The following is an 18,169-nucleotide window of genomic DNA, read 5'->3' as shown; positions in this document are numbered from 1 at the left end:
AAGGTATAGCCAATATTTTAAAAGCCCCAACCAAGTCATTCTGCCAATCTTTACTGTTGTCTTTCAACCCCACTCCTCCCTTTTTGGCCTAGATGTTTGGCATGCCCAGCGGTGTGTTATGTGTCATAACTTAGACTAAATCAGGAAGTTATCTTCCATTTACTTTGTTCTGGGTTATTCAGGATGTCTGGGATTTATGAAGATGCTCCCCAGGGTTAGGGATATATTAGCATTCTGGTGGCAATGAAGATCAAATGTCCCTTTAAGTTACTCATCCTGGCGTGGTTACTGAGAAGGAGTGGTGGTCATCAGAGCATCCTTTGAGCTGAAAGTTAGGAAAGGAGTCTCTGAAAGATGAAGCTGGGCTTCTGGCACAGTATTTAATGCTGCTGCTTTTTGGAGGATGCAGATAAATAGCCCTTTATAGTCCTTGGCCTGAGGGTCCTGATCTTAAGTTTTAAGAATAGAAGGCCATTTGTTTTCCATTGTCTGAGAAGATAGGACATTCTCTGTCCAGCTTCAGCTTTCTGAGGGCTTCCCTAAAGAGAGCCTGATGCTAGGCTGTCTTTTGTTGCCTTGTTCGGAATCCACCGTTTACAGATTGTGATGGTAGGGAAGGGAAGGTCACTATGTACTCCTGATCCCTGATTTTCAGTGTCTGAGCTGCCCTGGCTCAACAGCTGTGACAAGTCCACATAGACCTCCTCCTGTCTTTTCCAGGAATACGGGTCACTGACTTTCAGAGAGCCAACAGTAGTCAACACCTGAGTGAACTTCTCAGCCATGAACTCTGCATGTGCTTGGGAGAGTGGCTGTTAGCAGACCATGTTGCTCTTTCCACTTGTGCCCACAATACAGAGACATATTTTCTCTAACTGGGAGTTTAGGATATTCTAAAATAATAGTCTTCCTCAAGAAACCAAATTACTTTAGATCTGCATACCTTGGAATAAAAGATGTACCCCGTTTGAAATGACTCAACAGAGAAGTAGGGTGACTTCAAATGGAGGACCATCTCATTCTTCCTAAGTATGTGGGTCTTGGGTTTTTGTATTGTTCCAAGGGTAGTCAGCAAAATGCAGTTAGTGAGTGGGTAGCACATGTCTGCCACCAGTATGCATTTGTAGCCATCCAGAGGTCTTGGTTTTTAATGGAAGTGGGCATCTTTACTTCAGATTCTTTCCTGCTTACTCTTGTATGAGGTAACAGTAGAATCTTTTTGCAGAGCAAACTAAGGGAAATATTTTTCTGTCAAATTGTTTATACTGAAAAGCTTTCACAGTACCTGATTAAGTTTCCATTTCTTCAGTTTTATGTTTGAGTTTTAATAGAACAGCACTACTTTAATTTTCTTGCCTTGCTTGCTGACATGGAAATGTATGTTTGTGTTTGTTTTTAAAGTTTGGTTAGTAGTAATTTCTTTGAATAAAGTTTTTGAGCAGAATGCCTAACTGGTTTTAGGGAAATGTTTTTGGTATCTTTGGCTTTGTGTTAGTTATGTGTATGGTTTGTTCTGACTGTGCTGTGTGTTCACTTTAGTATTTTTTGCCATTTTTTCCATTTTATTAGCGTCATGCCCTATCACTTTTCCCCTCATTGATTTCAAAACAATGCATCTGCAGAGAGATGGGGAGGGTAAGTATGGTTCACCATAGTTTAGCTTTTTTGCCTTTTTATGGTTCACTTTGTTTGCCTTTTTATTAGCCCTTCTCCTGCTGTCCCCAAATATTAGGAAAACTGTTCTGGGTTAAAAATGATACCCAGAAAATACTGTTTTTTGTTAGTTCCCTCTTTTCTTAAAACAGGAGATATCTCATAAAATGTTTATTTCCACTTACTTATTTTCTGGGAAGCAGGTACAAGGGTTGCTTTGAAAATCACTTTATTGCTGGGTTTATTATGGGATTGCACGCTATGTACCCAATTTTTAGTTATCAGATTGATCTGGGCTTTAAAAACTAAGTTGATTATGTTCTTATTATCCTAAAAAAATGTAATGCTTTAAATTGCTAATGCATAAAGTTAAACTAAATTAGTAGCAGTTCATAGGTATTGTGCGAAAAAAAATGTCATTCTTGCTTTTTGACACTGTCAAGCCAATTTTTGCATTCTAAAACACTTCATTTTTGCTATTAAAAGCCATAGCATCAAAAATTTACACTATAGTCTATATTAAGTTAATGTGTAGATGGAAAAGTCCTGACCCCCTCCCCAAATCAAGGGATACTTGAAGATAATTTTGTATTTGGAGTATATTTGTGGGTTGTGTGTTTATCTGTATGTGTTCTGTATGTAATCAAGCCTTATTTGTGCAGAGACATCAGATACCTCAACACGGCTTCATTTGAGAACTTATAGGATAACTCTGATGAAATAAATGTGCTTAAGAAGGAGTACTGCTATTAAATTTTGTCTTGTTAATACTTTTGGGTTTAATTATTAACATAAGTATTATACACAGGAATCCTGTAGCAGAAAATAACCACCTCTGTTTAATGTTAGAGTCCAGGTATTGTCAGGTGAATTAGCTGCTTGTTTATAAATGTAACAGTTCTTTTGTTGGAGTCCAAGAGCTCCATTTGCTGAGTATTCTGAATAGCATGGGGAATAGCTTCCACTTCTTAACATAGTCACTTGATAGTGAGGGACAATTTATTCATCTGGCAGCATTTGGCTTAGTTAAATTCCCAATTAAGGACTGTTAAATGTTTACTGTTTCTAAATGAAGACTTTTCCCTACTGGAAAAATAGCATTTAGTATAATTTTGAAGAGCTTGACAGTGTCCCTTCTTGCTTTGTGACTAGTTTCAGAAATTTAAAGTGTAACTCCTTATGTGAAATTAGAACTGAAGTAAAAAGTGAAGCTCAGACAACTTTAAACTGTAGTAGGCTATATGAAGATCCTAGGATCCCATAAATATTACGTGAACCACTACAGAGTGATATGGTTTAAAGAACGTATGGCTGATACTGTGTGACTTTTTTTCATACAGAACCAAGAGACCCATGGTACTATTCTTTGTGTTTGTTTTCCAGAGCCATTTCCTGCTTTTAAGTCTTGGCAGGAAGACTCTGAGTCTGGAGAAGCTCAGCTGTCTCCACAAGCTGGAAGAATGAATCATCACCCTCTGGAAGAAGACTGTCCTCCAGTGTTATCACATCGAAGTTTAGATTTTGGGCAAAGCCAGCGTTTCCTACATGATCCAGAAATGTCCTCATCTAAAGCACTTTCTTTTGCTAGGTAAATGATTTTTATTTTCTTATGGGCAGTGAATCCTATCACATACCCAGGTCCTTTGAGAGATTTTAATCCTCTAGGCCTATAGTTGAAAGCTTTCTTCCCAATTTCATGAAGCCTGCTTTTGTGGTTTATTATTTTGAGTGCCTTCAAATTCTGAGTTCATTGAGTGTCTATTAAGGTTTGCTTTCTGATAGACATCTTTCCGTGATGTACTTATTTATTCATTCATGACTGAAATTGATCCTGAAAGTTAAAACGTTTCCTTTGCAGTTTGGACACCAAAAGAGCTCTAAGCTGCTTGGTGTCTTTGTTTTTTTTCTGCATTTGCCCAAACGCCTTTTGAATAATTCCAGATTGTTTTCATTGCTACTGTGTTAGCTTTTTGTGGTCTCCAGCGTAGTTCAAGTTTCTTTTTACCACCTGCCCTTCAGTGTTAGGGGTTTAATTGCACTGAAAAAATTTACTTCTTGATAATAGTATGATGTTTTATCAGGGTGATAGGAGAGATGGTGTTGATAACTTGAAAATTTAACTAACAGTGTTTACCTCTTGTTTTAATTCAGGATTCGAAGATCATCCTTTAGTTCAAAAGATGAAAAAAGAGAGGACAGAACACCATATCAATTAGTCAAGAAACTTCAGAAAAAAATCAGACAATTTGAGGAACAATTTGAAAGGGAAAGAAATGGCAAGGTAAGTTTGTAGCACTGTCCATTGTAAAGTAGATCTATTGGAACTTAGAGGACATTCTCCCATCTCTTTCCTGGAAGAAAGAACTAATCTAAGATGTCCAGAAAAATAGCACTCATATAGATCTGAGATTATATAGTTCCTTAGCATTCTGAGTCCGGACTAGTATTCTTGCCATTGTACCACTGAATTTTTGTATTTCTGTTGGAAAAGAGTTTGTCAAATTTTAAGGCAAATACTTTACGTTGACAGATTATATTAATGCTATTTCTGCTCCCTTAAAACCACAGGTAGCCAGGGGAGGTGGGGGTGAAGGGGTGAGATATTTAATCGTTAGAACATGTGAAGTAGGAAAAGTCTTATACTTGAAGTCAGAAGACGTTTAGTTAGATCTGCTTTCTGCCAGTTGCTAGACCTTTTCTGAGAGAACTTTACTTAATTATCTTGCCCTGTCTACTTAAAGTAAGATAAATGAAGATTGAGTGAACTCTCTGCTGTGAACACTGTCAAATACTATTTGAGCAGAAATTAAAATAACCTTTGGGATTTCCCTGGCAGTCCAGTGGTTAAGACTCCATACTTCCATGTAGGGGGGTGAGGGCTCCATTCCTGGTAAGAGGACTAAGATTCTGCATGCCACACTACATGCTGCAAAAAAAAAACCCCCAAAACACCCCAACAACAATAATAACAAAAAACCCCACGTTGCACACCCACAAAGATTTTAATGATTGTTTCCTATTTTTTTTTAGAATCTCATTTATTAATTTTACTGAGGTATTAACAAATTTCTTTAAAACATTATCTTTATGAAGGAACAGTGGCAGTCTATGAGTAGATTTTTAGTTGTAGAGTTGTTGTAGGTTGGATTATCTGGGAAGCATTCTGAGACAGAGATTTCAGTGCATACCGTTTCCAAGGGAGTGTTTAGGGAGAATTAAAGCTGTAAGGAGTAAGGCATTATGGTTGAGAGGAGAATGTAGACCTGGGATATAGTTGCATTAATGGCCTCAGCCTGATTCCAGTGTTTCCAGCTAGGATGGCTGAATTAAGATGATTCAGGATTGACTGAATTAAGATGAAGAAGCCAGGCCTTTTTAATCCTATATAACCAGTCATGGATGTGAGCTGCTCTGGAGGAGGGGGTTGTAACCTTGGGCCAGGCAGCTCATGTGGGCAAAGGCAATTCCCAGAGACGGACTTAGCACAGATAGGGGTTGATGAGTACATAATCTGTGATTCTGTTTTTCTAATTTTTCAGCCCTCCTACAGTGATATAGCAGCCAATCCAAAGGTATTAAAATGGATGACAGAGCTCACCAAACTGCGAAAGCAAATTAAAGGTATAAAATGGGCCATTTTTCAGTATAATTGCATTTTAAAGTATTCTTTATAATAATATCTGAGCATTATAGTTATAATTTTTGATAACTTTAAATCTTGAACACTGGCAAAATAAAAGTTCTCTTGTTCTTTTATTAGTTATAATCAAAGTTGAAATAGTATATTGTATTCTTCCAAATGCCTTTCCTCTTTTATTAGTAATAGTCTTTTGATAGGTGCTCTAGATGGTATGTATTGTATTGTGAAGTTTATATGAGTATTTCAAATATTAAGCAGTTTTGAGTTTGGGTAGGTATTAAGAATTTTTGATGGGTATTTCATCTAAGATTGAGAATATCTAATCATCAATCATTTATACTACAAAGACTAAATTGTAAGTTGTGTTGAATCAAAAACTGGTTCTTGTGTTACTGGGTGTCAGCCCAGTATAGCAGTTGCTAAGATACATTTACTTTGTGGGTATTTAGTGAACATGCTTTTTAATGATTGTTAATACTTAAAGAATTATCTGTACCAAGTATGTGTGTATAAGGTGGAGCATCACATTTGGTTTACTCATTTGAATTTATAAAACAAAAATTTTAATGTCTGTAAGTACCAAGTACTTGAAGACATCTGAGGTTGTAGCAGTGAACAAGACAGAGTCCCTGTTGTCATTTGAGTTTATTTACATTCTTACGGTTAATTAAGTTCTACTTATTTAGAATTTTCCTTTACAATTCTGTAAAAAATTTTCTCATTTAACACCAGTTTCCAACCATCAATGAAAATCACTACTTTGAATGTATTACTAATGATTGTCATTAAATTATTAGCCTCCTAATTTCCCAGTTTTCTTTCACTCTTACTGTCCTACAGTAAGTGCATTCTCTGCATCCAGAATTATTTTTTATTAAAAAACTATGTACTGTCTTATTTGTAGCTCTTTAGTGGGCTTCCTTTTCCACTTAGAACAAAGTTCAAACCCTTTGCTGGCTTTCCAGGCTTTTTGTAGTCTGCCCTTTCCCCCATTTTATCACTTTTCCTTATTTTCTGTTTTTTTTTAAAAATATGTCATGGTTTAAGAACATTGGCTTGACTGTTGCCTCAACGGAGCAGAAATGTTCTTCCCCTAAATCTTCTATACTAGGTCAGTCCCTTTTTAATTCCATGTTCTTCTATATTAGGTTAGTCCCTTTTTATTCCATGTTCAGCTAGAATGTCACCATTTCAGAAAGGCCTTCTTTGTCAGTTCCATCCAAAGGAGTTGCTCTTTCAAAAAGCATGTCTCTTTAACATTGTGACATCATTCTGTTTTATCTTCTTTATAGCACTTAGCACTCATTGAAATTATTTTATGAATCTAATTACTTAGTTTTTATTTTTTACTTCCTGAATATATGACAACAGAGACCATGTCTGTTTGTTTACTCATCAGAGCATCTTACTCTAGTAGGCATTCTGTGAATATTGGTTGAAAGAAAAATCATACAGTTCTCCTGGTATATATATAATTTAAATATTTCATGTGACCTTGAAATTCCTGAGCCTGTGTGTTGTCGATGTATACTTTCCTCTTGTATGTCTTTCGTCTCTTTTGATTTAGTTGCATTTTAGCTAAAATCAGTGGTACTGATTTATCCTCTTGATTTTAAAATGTAGATGCAAAACACAAAACCTCCGATGGAGAATTTGTACCTCAGACACGTCCACGTAGTAACACTCTTCCAAAAAGCTTTGGCTCTTCTCTAGACCATGAAGATGAAGAGAATGAAGATGACTCCAAGGTCATTCACAAGGAGAAGAAGCCATCTAAGGAAGCAACACTTGAACTTATTCTGAAAAGACTCAAAGAAAAACGTGTCGAGAGGTGTCTTCCAGAAGATATCAAAGTAATCTTGAGCTGTGGTTTTGCCCAGACTAGCCTTTAGAATCACTGAAATAAAATAATTACGGTAGAGGCATAATGATGTCTAGGTAGTCTGCTGCCCTGAGTCAACAAGTTTGCAGTTAAGAAAAATGTTTTTATCAGCACAACAGAAGTGCCTGAGTCACAAGAATAAAACTAAAAAAACTTGAATGTGATCTGTTCACTTACATTGGAAGCAGTTAGCAAGATGAGTGTGTTTGACATACCTGAGTTTGAATCTTGGCCTTGTATCTTAGTAGTTGCATGTATTAAACTCTTAGCTTATGCCAGTTCCTGACTGTGCATTCTTCCAGTGAATCCCTTCAGTAGCCATGTGACTGTGATTATGTCCATTAAAATAACACAGTATGGCTATGAGGACTAACAATGCGTTTTTGTGATGAACCATTACTCAGTATAACCTATGCCTAGGCAGTCCTGGTCAAGGTACTTGGCACCCAAGATCATTTATTAGATGAAGTTTGCTGAAAGAGGGCAGAGGTAGATTGCTTCAGGTGAACTTTTAGTGATGATTCCTGATGTGCACCCCTCTTGACAACAGAGTACACCTCATGGTCTCAGTATTAGAGTCTTTTTCCCTTCAAACAGAGCTGGCTTAGAAATTCTAATAGCTGCCCTCCCCAGTTTTTCTTGGTTTTGCTTTTATGTTATACTAACCTCCTCTCCTCCCCACTCCCTTTCCTATAAATGATTTTGATTGGAGAAGGAAATGTCAACCCAGTCCTGGGTTCTTGCCTGGAGAATCCCAGGGATGGGGGAGCCTGGTGGGCTGCCATCTATGGGGTCGCACAGAGTCGGATACGACTGAAGCGACTTAGCAGTAGCAGCAGCAGCTTTATTCACATTCATTCTCCTAGGTTTAAGATTCGAACTTGAGGTTGAAATCAGTGTTTTACAAAGTTTACACTACTGAATGTACTTAATATAAAAAACTTGTTATAGAAACCCACTCCAGTATTCTTGCCTGGAAAATCCCATAGACAGAGGAGCCTGGTGGGCTACAGTCCATGGGTCACAAGAGAGTCAGACATGGCTTAGTGGCTAAACAACAACAGAGAGTAACTGGAGAGTTTGTTTGGATTAAAGTATAGTCTGTGGAACATTGGTTCATTGGTATGTTAAAGGTCATGCTGTCAAACAGAGGGAAAGGGGGTTATGGGCAAATAAATTTGGGGCTCCTGCCTACTACCATTGGAGTACTAAAAGATGTCAGAAGAGTATCTTATTTTCAGTATTAAATGCCAGGTGAAGGGGAGCAGAAATCATAGCGTAGAAGTCTGGGGTCACAAATTGATATTGTTGAGCTCTTTTCAGGGGCTTTCCACTATACTAGTACCAGATTTTCTTAATAGTTTAGGAGAAATACCAAGTTATAAGATCTATAGTTGTGTATGCATGCATTTTGAATATGTGCTCAAACACACAAAAATTATAATTCTAATAGATTATGTGCAAAATTAAGATAACAGGCATTTATTTTGTTTATTGTGTGCTGAGAAGGCATTGTAAATGCCTTTACAATGTATTAACTTGTTTAGTCCTCATTAGAATTCTGTGAGGTAGGCGAAAGTGAAAGTCGCTCAGTTGTGTCCGACTCTTGGAAACCCCATGGGCTATAGTCCATGGAATTCTCCAGGCCAGAATACTGGAGTGGATAGCCTTTCCCTTTTCCAGGGTATATTCTCAACCCAGGGATTGAACCCAGGTCTCCCACATTGCAGGCAGTTTCTTCATCAGCTGAGCCACAAGGGAAGCCCTATGAGATAGGTGATGTTATCCCCATTTACAGATTAGGATATTGAACAAAAAGAAGGTAACTAACCCAAGTCACTAAGCTCTTGTGTTCATAACTTATTCAGATAAAATATAAATCAAACCACCAAAGGGAATTGGTACCTAGTTACTAGAAGACCAGATTCTCTAGGAGGCTGAAAAACGTTGCCTACAAATCCATAAGCAAAAGATGTGTTCTTAACTAACCTAAGCTAGAGTAATGGGCTGATCCTTTTAACCAAATTACTTACATTGCTGAAGGGAATGATGTAGCTAATGGGAGGGTTTTTTTGTTTTTGTTTTTTTTATTCTAGAAAATGACAAAAGATCATCTGGTAGAAGAGAAAACTTCTCTCCAGAAAAGTCTTCTTTATTATGAAAGTCAACATGGAAGGCCGGTAATGTTTCTCTTGATGAAAAGATTTGATTTTCTGTCTTAGAGAACATGAATCACTTTTGTGGCCCACATCTTTGAGCTGTTTCATAGAGCCTTGTTTCCTACATTTAGATGATTACCTGCATATTTAAAATATCTTTTTAAAAATTGGAGGGAAAGTCATATTGCCTAATATTTTAGAAATTTTAGATTTCAGATAACTAGGTGATTTCCGTTTTTCTTGCTTCAGGTGACCAGGGAAGAAAGGCATATTGTTAAACCTCTCTATGATAGATACAGACTTGTAAAACAGATGCTGACAAGAGCTAGCATCACTCCTGTCCTTGTAAGTAAAACATGCGAGTATTTAGTTCATTTTACCAAGACCCACTTTTTCCAAAAAAATCCATACGGTAGTATATTGGAGAAATACACAGCCAAGATAACAAGGATTGTGTATGTAAGGTGAGGTTACTGCTTTTAAAATAATAGGAAATTAATAAGTGCCTAATACTATCTCCCAGGCACTCTTACAGGCATTTTAATCTATGATTATGTTATTAAGTCCTGACAAGTTAAGTTACCACAGATAGAGGATGGTAGCCTCATTTCACAGGTGATGAAATTGAGACTCGGGAGTGATGTGCCCAGGGTCATCTACTTATAGAATTAAAAACTCATGTTTCAGACCGTTGCCTAATTTCTTTCCATTTAAATTCAAGTCTTTGAAAATACATCACTCTTGTGATGGCCATCAGTTCCCTTAATTGCAGAATAATATAAACCTATTTTTCATCCTTTTAAATGAAAAAGTCTATTAAAATAATACTATATATTCATATATATGTGCATTTTTTTTAAAAAAGAAAACTTTTAATAACTTACGTGCATATTGAGTGCTATCTCCAAGTTAACCATTAGATGGTAGGGCTCTAGCTGTGTCTCAGGCTCAAATAGAAGATAGCATGTAGCCCATTCTGCATCAGCGAATTCATTCTTTGGAGCTTATAGTTTGCTTAAACTCCTCTTGAATAGGGGTTCCCTTTAGGCTTTTACATTTAGCCCTTACAAAAACATTCTTTTTTAAACTGGCCATTTTTTAGTTGGCTGTCATTCAACAGAACTTTATTTAGATATAAGCAGTTTTCTTAGAACAGTGAATCATGTACAGTTTATACTGTATAGCTAGTTTATTTAATACTGATTTTGTCTTTTGATTACAAAAGTGTTTCTGTGTGTCACTGATGTTTTCATAATTCCATAATAGTATAAGTAGTCTTTGAATTTATTTATGAAAATCACCTTAGAATTCCACAGGTTTGTCTTTAAAAACTGAGTCTATAGGAAGCATTTCTAGATCTTATGGACTCCTAAATTTGACTATGATAAAGAGAAATTTGGAGTCTAAAAGTTAAGCCAAGAGAATAGGAGAGAATCGGTTTTCCAACAAATGGTGCTGGCAGTTCCTCAAAAGTTTAAACATTGAGTTACTAGGTAACATAGCAGTTCTCTTCCTTGGATGTACCCAGGAGAATTGAAAACATTTGTCCACATAAAAATTTGTAGGCATATCTTAGAAGTAGCATCATTCATAATAGCTAAAGTGTAAAAAACTATCCAGATATACAGCCAACTGATAGATAAACATGATGGGGTGTATCTGTATGGTGGAATATTTGCTCTGCAAAGGGATGAAGTACTGGTACACTCTATTACATGGATAAATCTTGAAAAACACTTAGGTTAAGTGAAAAAAGCTGGACACAAAGGCCACTTAGTATATGATTCCATTTGTATGAAATATCTAGAATAGTCCAGTCCATTGAGACAGAAAATAGATTGTTGTTTGCCATGGGCTAGGGAGAGAGGGCTAATGAGTACAGTTTCCTTTTAAGGTGATGAAATGTTCTAGAAACAGATAGTGGTGATGGTTGCACAACTTTGTGAATATACCGAAAACCACTAAATTGTATACTGTAAAAGAGTGAATTTTATGGTATATGAATTACATGTTAATGAACTGTTATTTTTTTAAAAAGAAATATGAAGGGGTCCTCAGACCAAGGAAGTTGTCCACTTTGTTAAAAAGAAAAAATGCTCCCAATTAAATTATCAGTGACACTTCATTAGTTAGAATTTTAAAAGCATTTATTGAATGAGTTCTTTAGAATGACCTAGACATAAATTATCATTTATCACTCTTATGCATATATAACAAGTAAAAAGCAAAAATATAGCCAGAAATTCCTAACAATTTTAAAGCATATGGTTAGGATTTTGAAAATAAAGTTTAAGATCTGTTAAAATAAAGTTTAAGATCTGTTATACTTTATCTGTAATAGTGAAGTGAATCTCCCTTGAATAATAAAAATGTGACCCATTTGTATGTTTATTGTCACAGGGATCTCCATCCACCAAGCGAAGAGGTCAGATGTTACAGCCAATCATAGAGGGAGAAACTGCACATTTTTTTGAAGAAATCAAGGTAATCCTTAACAGAAATCATTCTGTGATCTTTTTCCTAAAGGAAAAGTTGAAACCATGGCATGTTTGATTCTCTGTTTGCATATATATTTTAGGAAGAAGAAGAAGATGGTGTTTGTCTGTCCTCTGAGTTAAGTGATATCTTGAAAACTGCTGTACAGGCACAGTCATTGGAAAACTCAGAATCTGATGTTGAAGAAAATCAGGAAAAACTGGCTCTAGATCTCCGATTGTCAAGTACTCGAGCAGCTTCTATGTATGTGTGCTAGTTTGTGATTTTAGCCTATTTATGTAAGAAATACTCAAAAATTTAGATGCTAAAGAAATTTCAGTGTTAAATAATTGATACTTGGAGAGAATGAATACAGTGCTCAAGAAAAAAAATGATTTTAGAAAGTGTGCTTTACAAAATGTGTTGTCATTCACATTTTCTGAATTGAAAATTAGTGTTTGATAAAAATTAAAAGAAACTAAAGTCCTACATTTGCTGTATGACAAAGTGCTGGAACCAGCTGAGAGTTATCTGTTCGTTTATGCTCTGTCAGCTTCTTTACCTGATGTGGACTTGGATTCTAATTCTTAGCTCTGGCATCACTTTAGGATCATGTGGGCAGTTGTTTTGTGTTTGTTTTAAGTACTTATGCTAAGCCCTATTAATTGCTCCAAGGTGAATCTTAGACATTGGTTATTCCAGAAGCTCACCAGCTGAGTTGATTTTGCAGCCAGGATTAGAAACACTGTTAAGAGCATGATGAATTTAAAGTACCCTTTCAGATGTTTTCTTCCTGTTTCAATTTTAGGCCCGAATTGCTGGAACAACTTTGGAAAGCCAGGGCTGAAAAAAAGAAACTACGTAAAACATTACGGGACTTTGAAGAAGCATTTTATCAACAAAATGGAAGGTTTGTTTGAGCATCACAAAATTTAATCCTATTTCTTCTTAAGTCACATGTCCTGCCCATATGTTGAAATAAATAAATAAGAATAGAAATAAATTGTGCATTTAAGGATGCTAGCATTGAAAATAAAAGTAGAAAACCTTCCTTTTTTCCTTGTGGCCCTGCTGTTAATGAAAAGAAAAAGGTAGAGCTGGAGTAAACAACATCTGACAAAATAAATCACTATTGTCCTGGAGAGGTGTGGTTGAGTGGCAGTTTTTTAAGTTTCTTAATTCAGTATCTTTACCCTTTTGGAAGTGTTTGTGAATGAGATCTCCTTTTAGAAAGGGTCCCAAATGTGCCTGTTATTCTCAATTAGTTTGGATTCTTCTACTGAGACCATGGCTGCTTAGGCTGTGTTGTCTCATTCTAGGACACATACTTCTAAGGTGTGTATTACTGTGGCAGTCTTGTGGCTCCTATAATACAATATGGCCAGTGCCTTTATCTAACTGAGTAATGCACAGTTGACCCAGTGGGACTTTTTTAAAAGTAAGGGAAATGCTGGAGAGGGTGTGGAGAAAAGGGAACCCTCCTACACTGTTGGTGGGAATGCAAACTAGTACAGCCACTATGGAGAACAGTGTGGAGATTCCTTAAAAAATTGCAAATAGAACTACCTTATGACCCAGCAATCCCACTTCTGGGCATACACACCGAGGAAACCAGAATTGAAAGAGACACATGTACCCTAATGTTCATCGCAGCACTGTTTATAATAGCCAGGACATGGAAACAACCTAGATGTCCATCAGCAGATGAATGGATAAGAAAGCTGTGGTACATATACACAATGGAGTATTACTCAGCCGTTAAAAAGAATTCATTTGAATCAGTTCTGATGAGATGGATGAAACTGGAGCCGATTATACAGAGTGAAGTAAGCCAGAAAGAAAAACACCAATACAGTATACTAACACATATATATGGAATTTAGGAAGATGGCAATGACGACCCTGTATGCAAGACAGGGAAAGAGACACAGATGTGTATAACGGACTTTTGGACTCAGAGGGAGAGGGAGAGGGTGGGATGATTTGGGAGAATGACATTCTAACATGTATACTATCATGTGAATTGAATCGCCAGTCTATGTCTGACGCAGGATGCAGCATGCTTGGGGCTGGTGCATGGGGATGACCCAGAAAGATGTTATGGGGAGGGAGGTGGGAGGGGGGTTCATGTTTGGGAATGCATGTAAGAATTAAAGATTTTAAAATTTAAAAAAAAAAAAAAAGTAAGGGAAATACATTCTAATTCAGATTGTGGCCAGACGTGACAATTAATTTATCTCAGGCCTCAGAAGAGTTTTTCCATGTTACCAGATGATCTTACCAAGCCATTAACTCTATAGTAGTTCTCCCACGTCAGTTTTTTGTCTGTTTCAGTTATACCATGATTAACTGTGGTCCAGAAATATTAAATGGAATGTTCTAGAAATGAACAATTCATAAACTATAAATTGTGAACTGTTCTGAGTAGTGTGATGAAATCTTGTGTTGTCCTACCCAAGACGTGAATCATCCTTTTGACCAGGATATCCTGCCCCTTAGTCACTCAGTATCCATATCGTTTATCAGATTAGCCATCACAGTATCTCAGTTCTTGTATTCAATTAATCCTTATTTAACTTAATGTGTCCTAAAGCACAAGAGTAGATATGTTAGCAATTCGGATATGCCAAAGAGAAGCCATAGAGTACTTCAAGTGAAAAGAAGGGTGAAAAGAGGGGTGGAAAGAGGGAAAGAAAAAGAAAATTCTTAATCAGTCAAGGAAGAAAAAATCATATGCTGAGGTTGCTAAGAACTATAATAAGAACAAATCTATCCATGAAATTGTGAAGAAGGAAAAAGAAATTCATACTAATTTTGCTATTATTAAAAGTTATGGCCCAATGCATGATAGATGTTTAGTTATTAATAATATGAAAAAGGCATTAAATTTGTACAATAAGATGTTTGAGAGAGACCACATTGGCATAACTTTTATTAGAGTGTATTGTTATAGTTATTCTGTTTTATTATTAGTTATTGTTCATTTCTTACTGTGTCTTAATTTATAAATTAAAATTTATTATAGGTATGAATGTAAAGTATATATAGGATTTGCTTTCAGGCATCCACAGGAGTCTTGGAATGTATCCCCATGAATAAGAGGAAACTACTGTATATGAGACACTTCTGTGTAGGGTGGCATATATGGTTAAAAAAAAAAATCTCAAGTGCATTTTTCAAGTGCTTTCTAATTCTTTGTCTTATTGGTGAAAAAACCTTTGCTTATAATTAGTGTAGTTCAATGTTTTACCTGATTATTAAACTGAATTGCATTGGATCCCTAATATAAAGTGAGAAAGACGACTTTTTTGCTACCAGTAAGATGTTTTACATCTTAATTCACTGAAGCCAGAGTTAAGTAGTATATGAAATGACTCACTGTACTTCTCTAGAACTTAAAATACACTTACAGACCTGACAGAGTCTAGCAATGTATGTCTTATTAAAATATTTGATTATCTCCAATAACCTCCAATTATCGTTGATACTAATAATATCCATTAATGTGTCAATACATTATATCCAAACACATTAATGGATATTATCAGTATCAATGATCAGAATTTGAAGTGTTTTAGGAATATTCTGTTGGGTTGAAGGGAAATAGTCCAATAATCTTTTTTTCTTGCGGAGCAGTTTTTTATTTGAGCTTATATTGGGTAATATTCTGTCTCACATTATGACTACTTCTGGGATTTTATTTTCCAGATGATCTCAAAGTTTTATTTTCTCCCTTAGGAATGCGCAGAAAGAGGATCGTGTTCCAGTGCTTGAGGAGTACAGGGAGTACAAGAAAATTAAAGCCAAGCTTAGGCTTCTTGAAGTTCTTATCAGCAAACAAGATTCTTCAAAATCCATATAAAATATGGTCCTTGAAAACATCATAAAATCAGTTGTATTCCCTGAAGCTGTCATCGTGTGTTCTTGGCTGGTACTTAAGTTCATTCTGTCAGGCACTCAAGAGAGTTTCATTTTATACTTGCTGGTGGTGCCACTAGAGAAATGATGGGAGGGTAAGTAGACCTTATCTAGGGAGTGCGATGTTCCGTATTAACCACAGACTGTCCTCTCTACCTTTAGCAAACATCCACTTTTCTTCATTGTTTTGTACTGCAGATACATCGTGTTATTAAAAGACTAATATTTTATCTTTTCAACTTTAAGAACTTTGAAGATAGAAGCTTTTTGTTATTACCAACTTTATTATTTTGTTTCTCATTACTCAAGAAAATTGAGAGGAAAATCTTCACATTGAATTCTTCTTCGGTTGCCTTTTTCTTACAGAATGACTGAAAATTTGAAAGAAAAGCCTATAAATGTGCACATATGCAACTATGTTCTATGTTTTCTTAAAAAACCAAAATCAGCTGAAATTTCAAGTCCTACAATGGAACATATTTCTGTTAAATGCCCAAAGTGACGCTTTCTCATCCATAGTATGTTAGCAGAATTTTGCAGTTCAGTGGTCACACAGCTCCTGGATGAAGATAACAATGGCTAGACCAAAAAGTGACCTTGCTTATTAGTGTAGTGAAAATACACACCACACATCACACACAGAACTGAATTATATCACATGCTGCCTTTGGGACTTAAGTTACTCTTTGTTTCCTCACTTGCAGTTTATCAGTTGGTGATGATGTGATTTGTCTGGATTAGATCCTGCGTTTTTTCCCCCTACCCACCTCCAGATAATGTGAGAAAATAGCCATGTCAGCATGTAGGAACTGATGGTGCTCAGATTTGTGTTGTTCAATCAAATGGGCTTAAATTGGCAAAAGAATCATTATGCCTGAAGTGAATCTATTCTTAACAAGGGCTATACCACTGCATTTTTTCTTGTACCTTTGGGGGGGTGCATCTTTATTTCTTTTTCTTTGTTAATTAGCAAAATCCATAAAGAAAACATCCTCTAAAGGGATTTGCTCAGTCACATGCTATTTAAAGCACCTGGCTATGTGATTATTGTGGTATGCCCCTTGTCATACACTCTAAGCATATCTTTTTTTCTTTGGGTTTGCATGGCTTTTCTTCAGGTTCTTTCCTGATATAATTCTGCTAATTAATTTCACAGAATAGTGACTTTATTTGTGCTAACAATGTAATAGTCATTTACAGCATATTCTGATCAGGCTTGATCTACTTGTTAATTTTTTTCCTGGTGCTTTTTTGGATTGATGTGTGTCTCACTTTGTGCCCATGTTTTGCATGCAGTGACTCATGCATGGTTTTCTTAACTAGCTAATATTCATAATTTGTTTCATACAAAAACAGACTTTTGCAACATCCTTTAATAAGGTGAGGGAAGCATGAACCTCAGACTTCTGGCACTATTACATAGCACATGAAGTAGCTTGATAGCAAGTAGCATTTCTAGTACTTCACATTTCACCTGTGTGTGCAATGCCTTTTTTGGGGGGAGGGAACGGTCCTTGGTAGTGAACACGGTGGGGAATAAAGCACTAAATCCAGCCCTTTTCATGTGGTTTCCTTTTGATACAGCTTGGTTATTCATAATGTACACCTAGAATCGTGAAATTGAAAATACCAGAAGATGTTATCACTTTCATTTTGAATTCATCATGCAGTGTGCATTTAGTTAATGTCTTTTAGTCTCCAGACAGGAGTATATCCAAACATCTTATTTAATGTGCACTGTGTATTGTTTTATATGAATGTTTTATTTTATATACCACATGCAAAAATGTCCATATGCACTATTTAAATGTTTTAAATAATATATTCCTTCTTTATAATGCTAAATCTATATTAGTACCATATTTTTATAAGTCATTGGCCTGACTGGTTTCATTTTAGAATTAACAGCTGCTTCATGATGTTGGTTATTCACTGTTAATGTTTGGCTGTGAGTAGAATAGATAAAAAGTAGCATAGCAGCACGCATGCTCTGTGACAGTATTGTGTGTCATAGTTCAGCAGTAAGTGGTAGAATTAGACAGTTTGTGATAATTTTACTTTGGTACAAGTAAAAACTGTATATCTATATACAAATAATATATAGATATATATGACTGTAAGTATCATTGCATTGCTGTGTCTGGCACCTCATTGTATAGACTTTTGTAATAAAAGAACTTCAGTGTTCTAAGTCTCTGTAAATGTTTTTTGTTTTTTTCACTAGATGTTAAAAAAGAAAAAATAGAAACCTCAAGTATTCCCTTGCTGTAATGTTCTTAGGCTCTGTTTGAATTATCCCAACCAGAGACCATGTGGAGAGACTGCAGAGTTACTAAACCATGTGACTGGCTATAGCTCTAAGGAGTGGTAAGACAGAGAAGAGCCATGTTGTTGATTCTCTTTGGAAATCTAGGGAGAAGGTGCAGAGAGAATAGTCTTCGT

General features: G+C 36.0%; 1 protein-coding gene across 50 annotated transcripts in view; it reads left to right on the top strand.

The window, feature by feature from the left end:
- FAM13B (family with sequence similarity 13 member B) overlaps nt 1-17,918 on the top strand; it is a 99,502-nt gene extending 81,584 nt beyond the window's left edge. For 17 of the 50 annotated variants that reach the window (XM_060415788.1, XM_060415778.1, XM_060415773.1 and 14 more), the window contains 11 exons: nt 1,570-1,635; nt 3,037-3,241; nt 3,805-3,934; nt 5,193-5,274; nt 6,917-7,146; nt 9,272-9,355; nt 9,584-9,679; nt 11,735-11,818; nt 11,913-12,073; nt 12,618-12,719; nt 15,548-17,918. In XM_060415788.1, coding sequence (XP_060271771.1) covers nt 1,570-1,635; nt 3,037-3,241; nt 3,805-3,934; nt 5,193-5,274; nt 6,917-7,146; nt 9,272-9,355; nt 9,584-9,679; nt 11,735-11,818; nt 11,913-12,073; nt 12,618-12,719; nt 15,548-15,671 — 1,364 coding nt within the window. In that variant the 3' untranslated portion in view covers nt 15,672-17,918. The remainder of the gene's footprint in view (nt 1-1,569; nt 1,636-3,036; nt 3,242-3,804; nt 3,935-5,192; nt 5,275-6,916; nt 7,147-9,271; nt 9,356-9,583; nt 9,680-11,734; nt 11,819-11,912; nt 12,074-12,617; nt 12,720-15,547) is intronic. The other 33 variants (XM_060415798.1, XM_060415784.1, XM_060415782.1 and 30 more) reach the window with 3 other exon arrangements.
- Nucleotides 17,919-18,169: the final 251 nt, after the last annotated feature.

This window comes from Ovis aries, chromosome 5, assembly GCF_016772045.2.
Source record: "Ovis aries strain OAR_USU_Benz2616 breed Rambouillet chromosome 5, ARS-UI_Ramb_v3.0, whole genome shotgun sequence".
Taxonomy (NCBI): Eukaryota; Metazoa; Chordata; class Mammalia; order Artiodactyla; family Bovidae; genus Ovis; species Ovis aries.
Note: the sequence above shows the minus strand (reverse complement) of the source record. Positions and strands in the feature narration are given on the sequence as shown.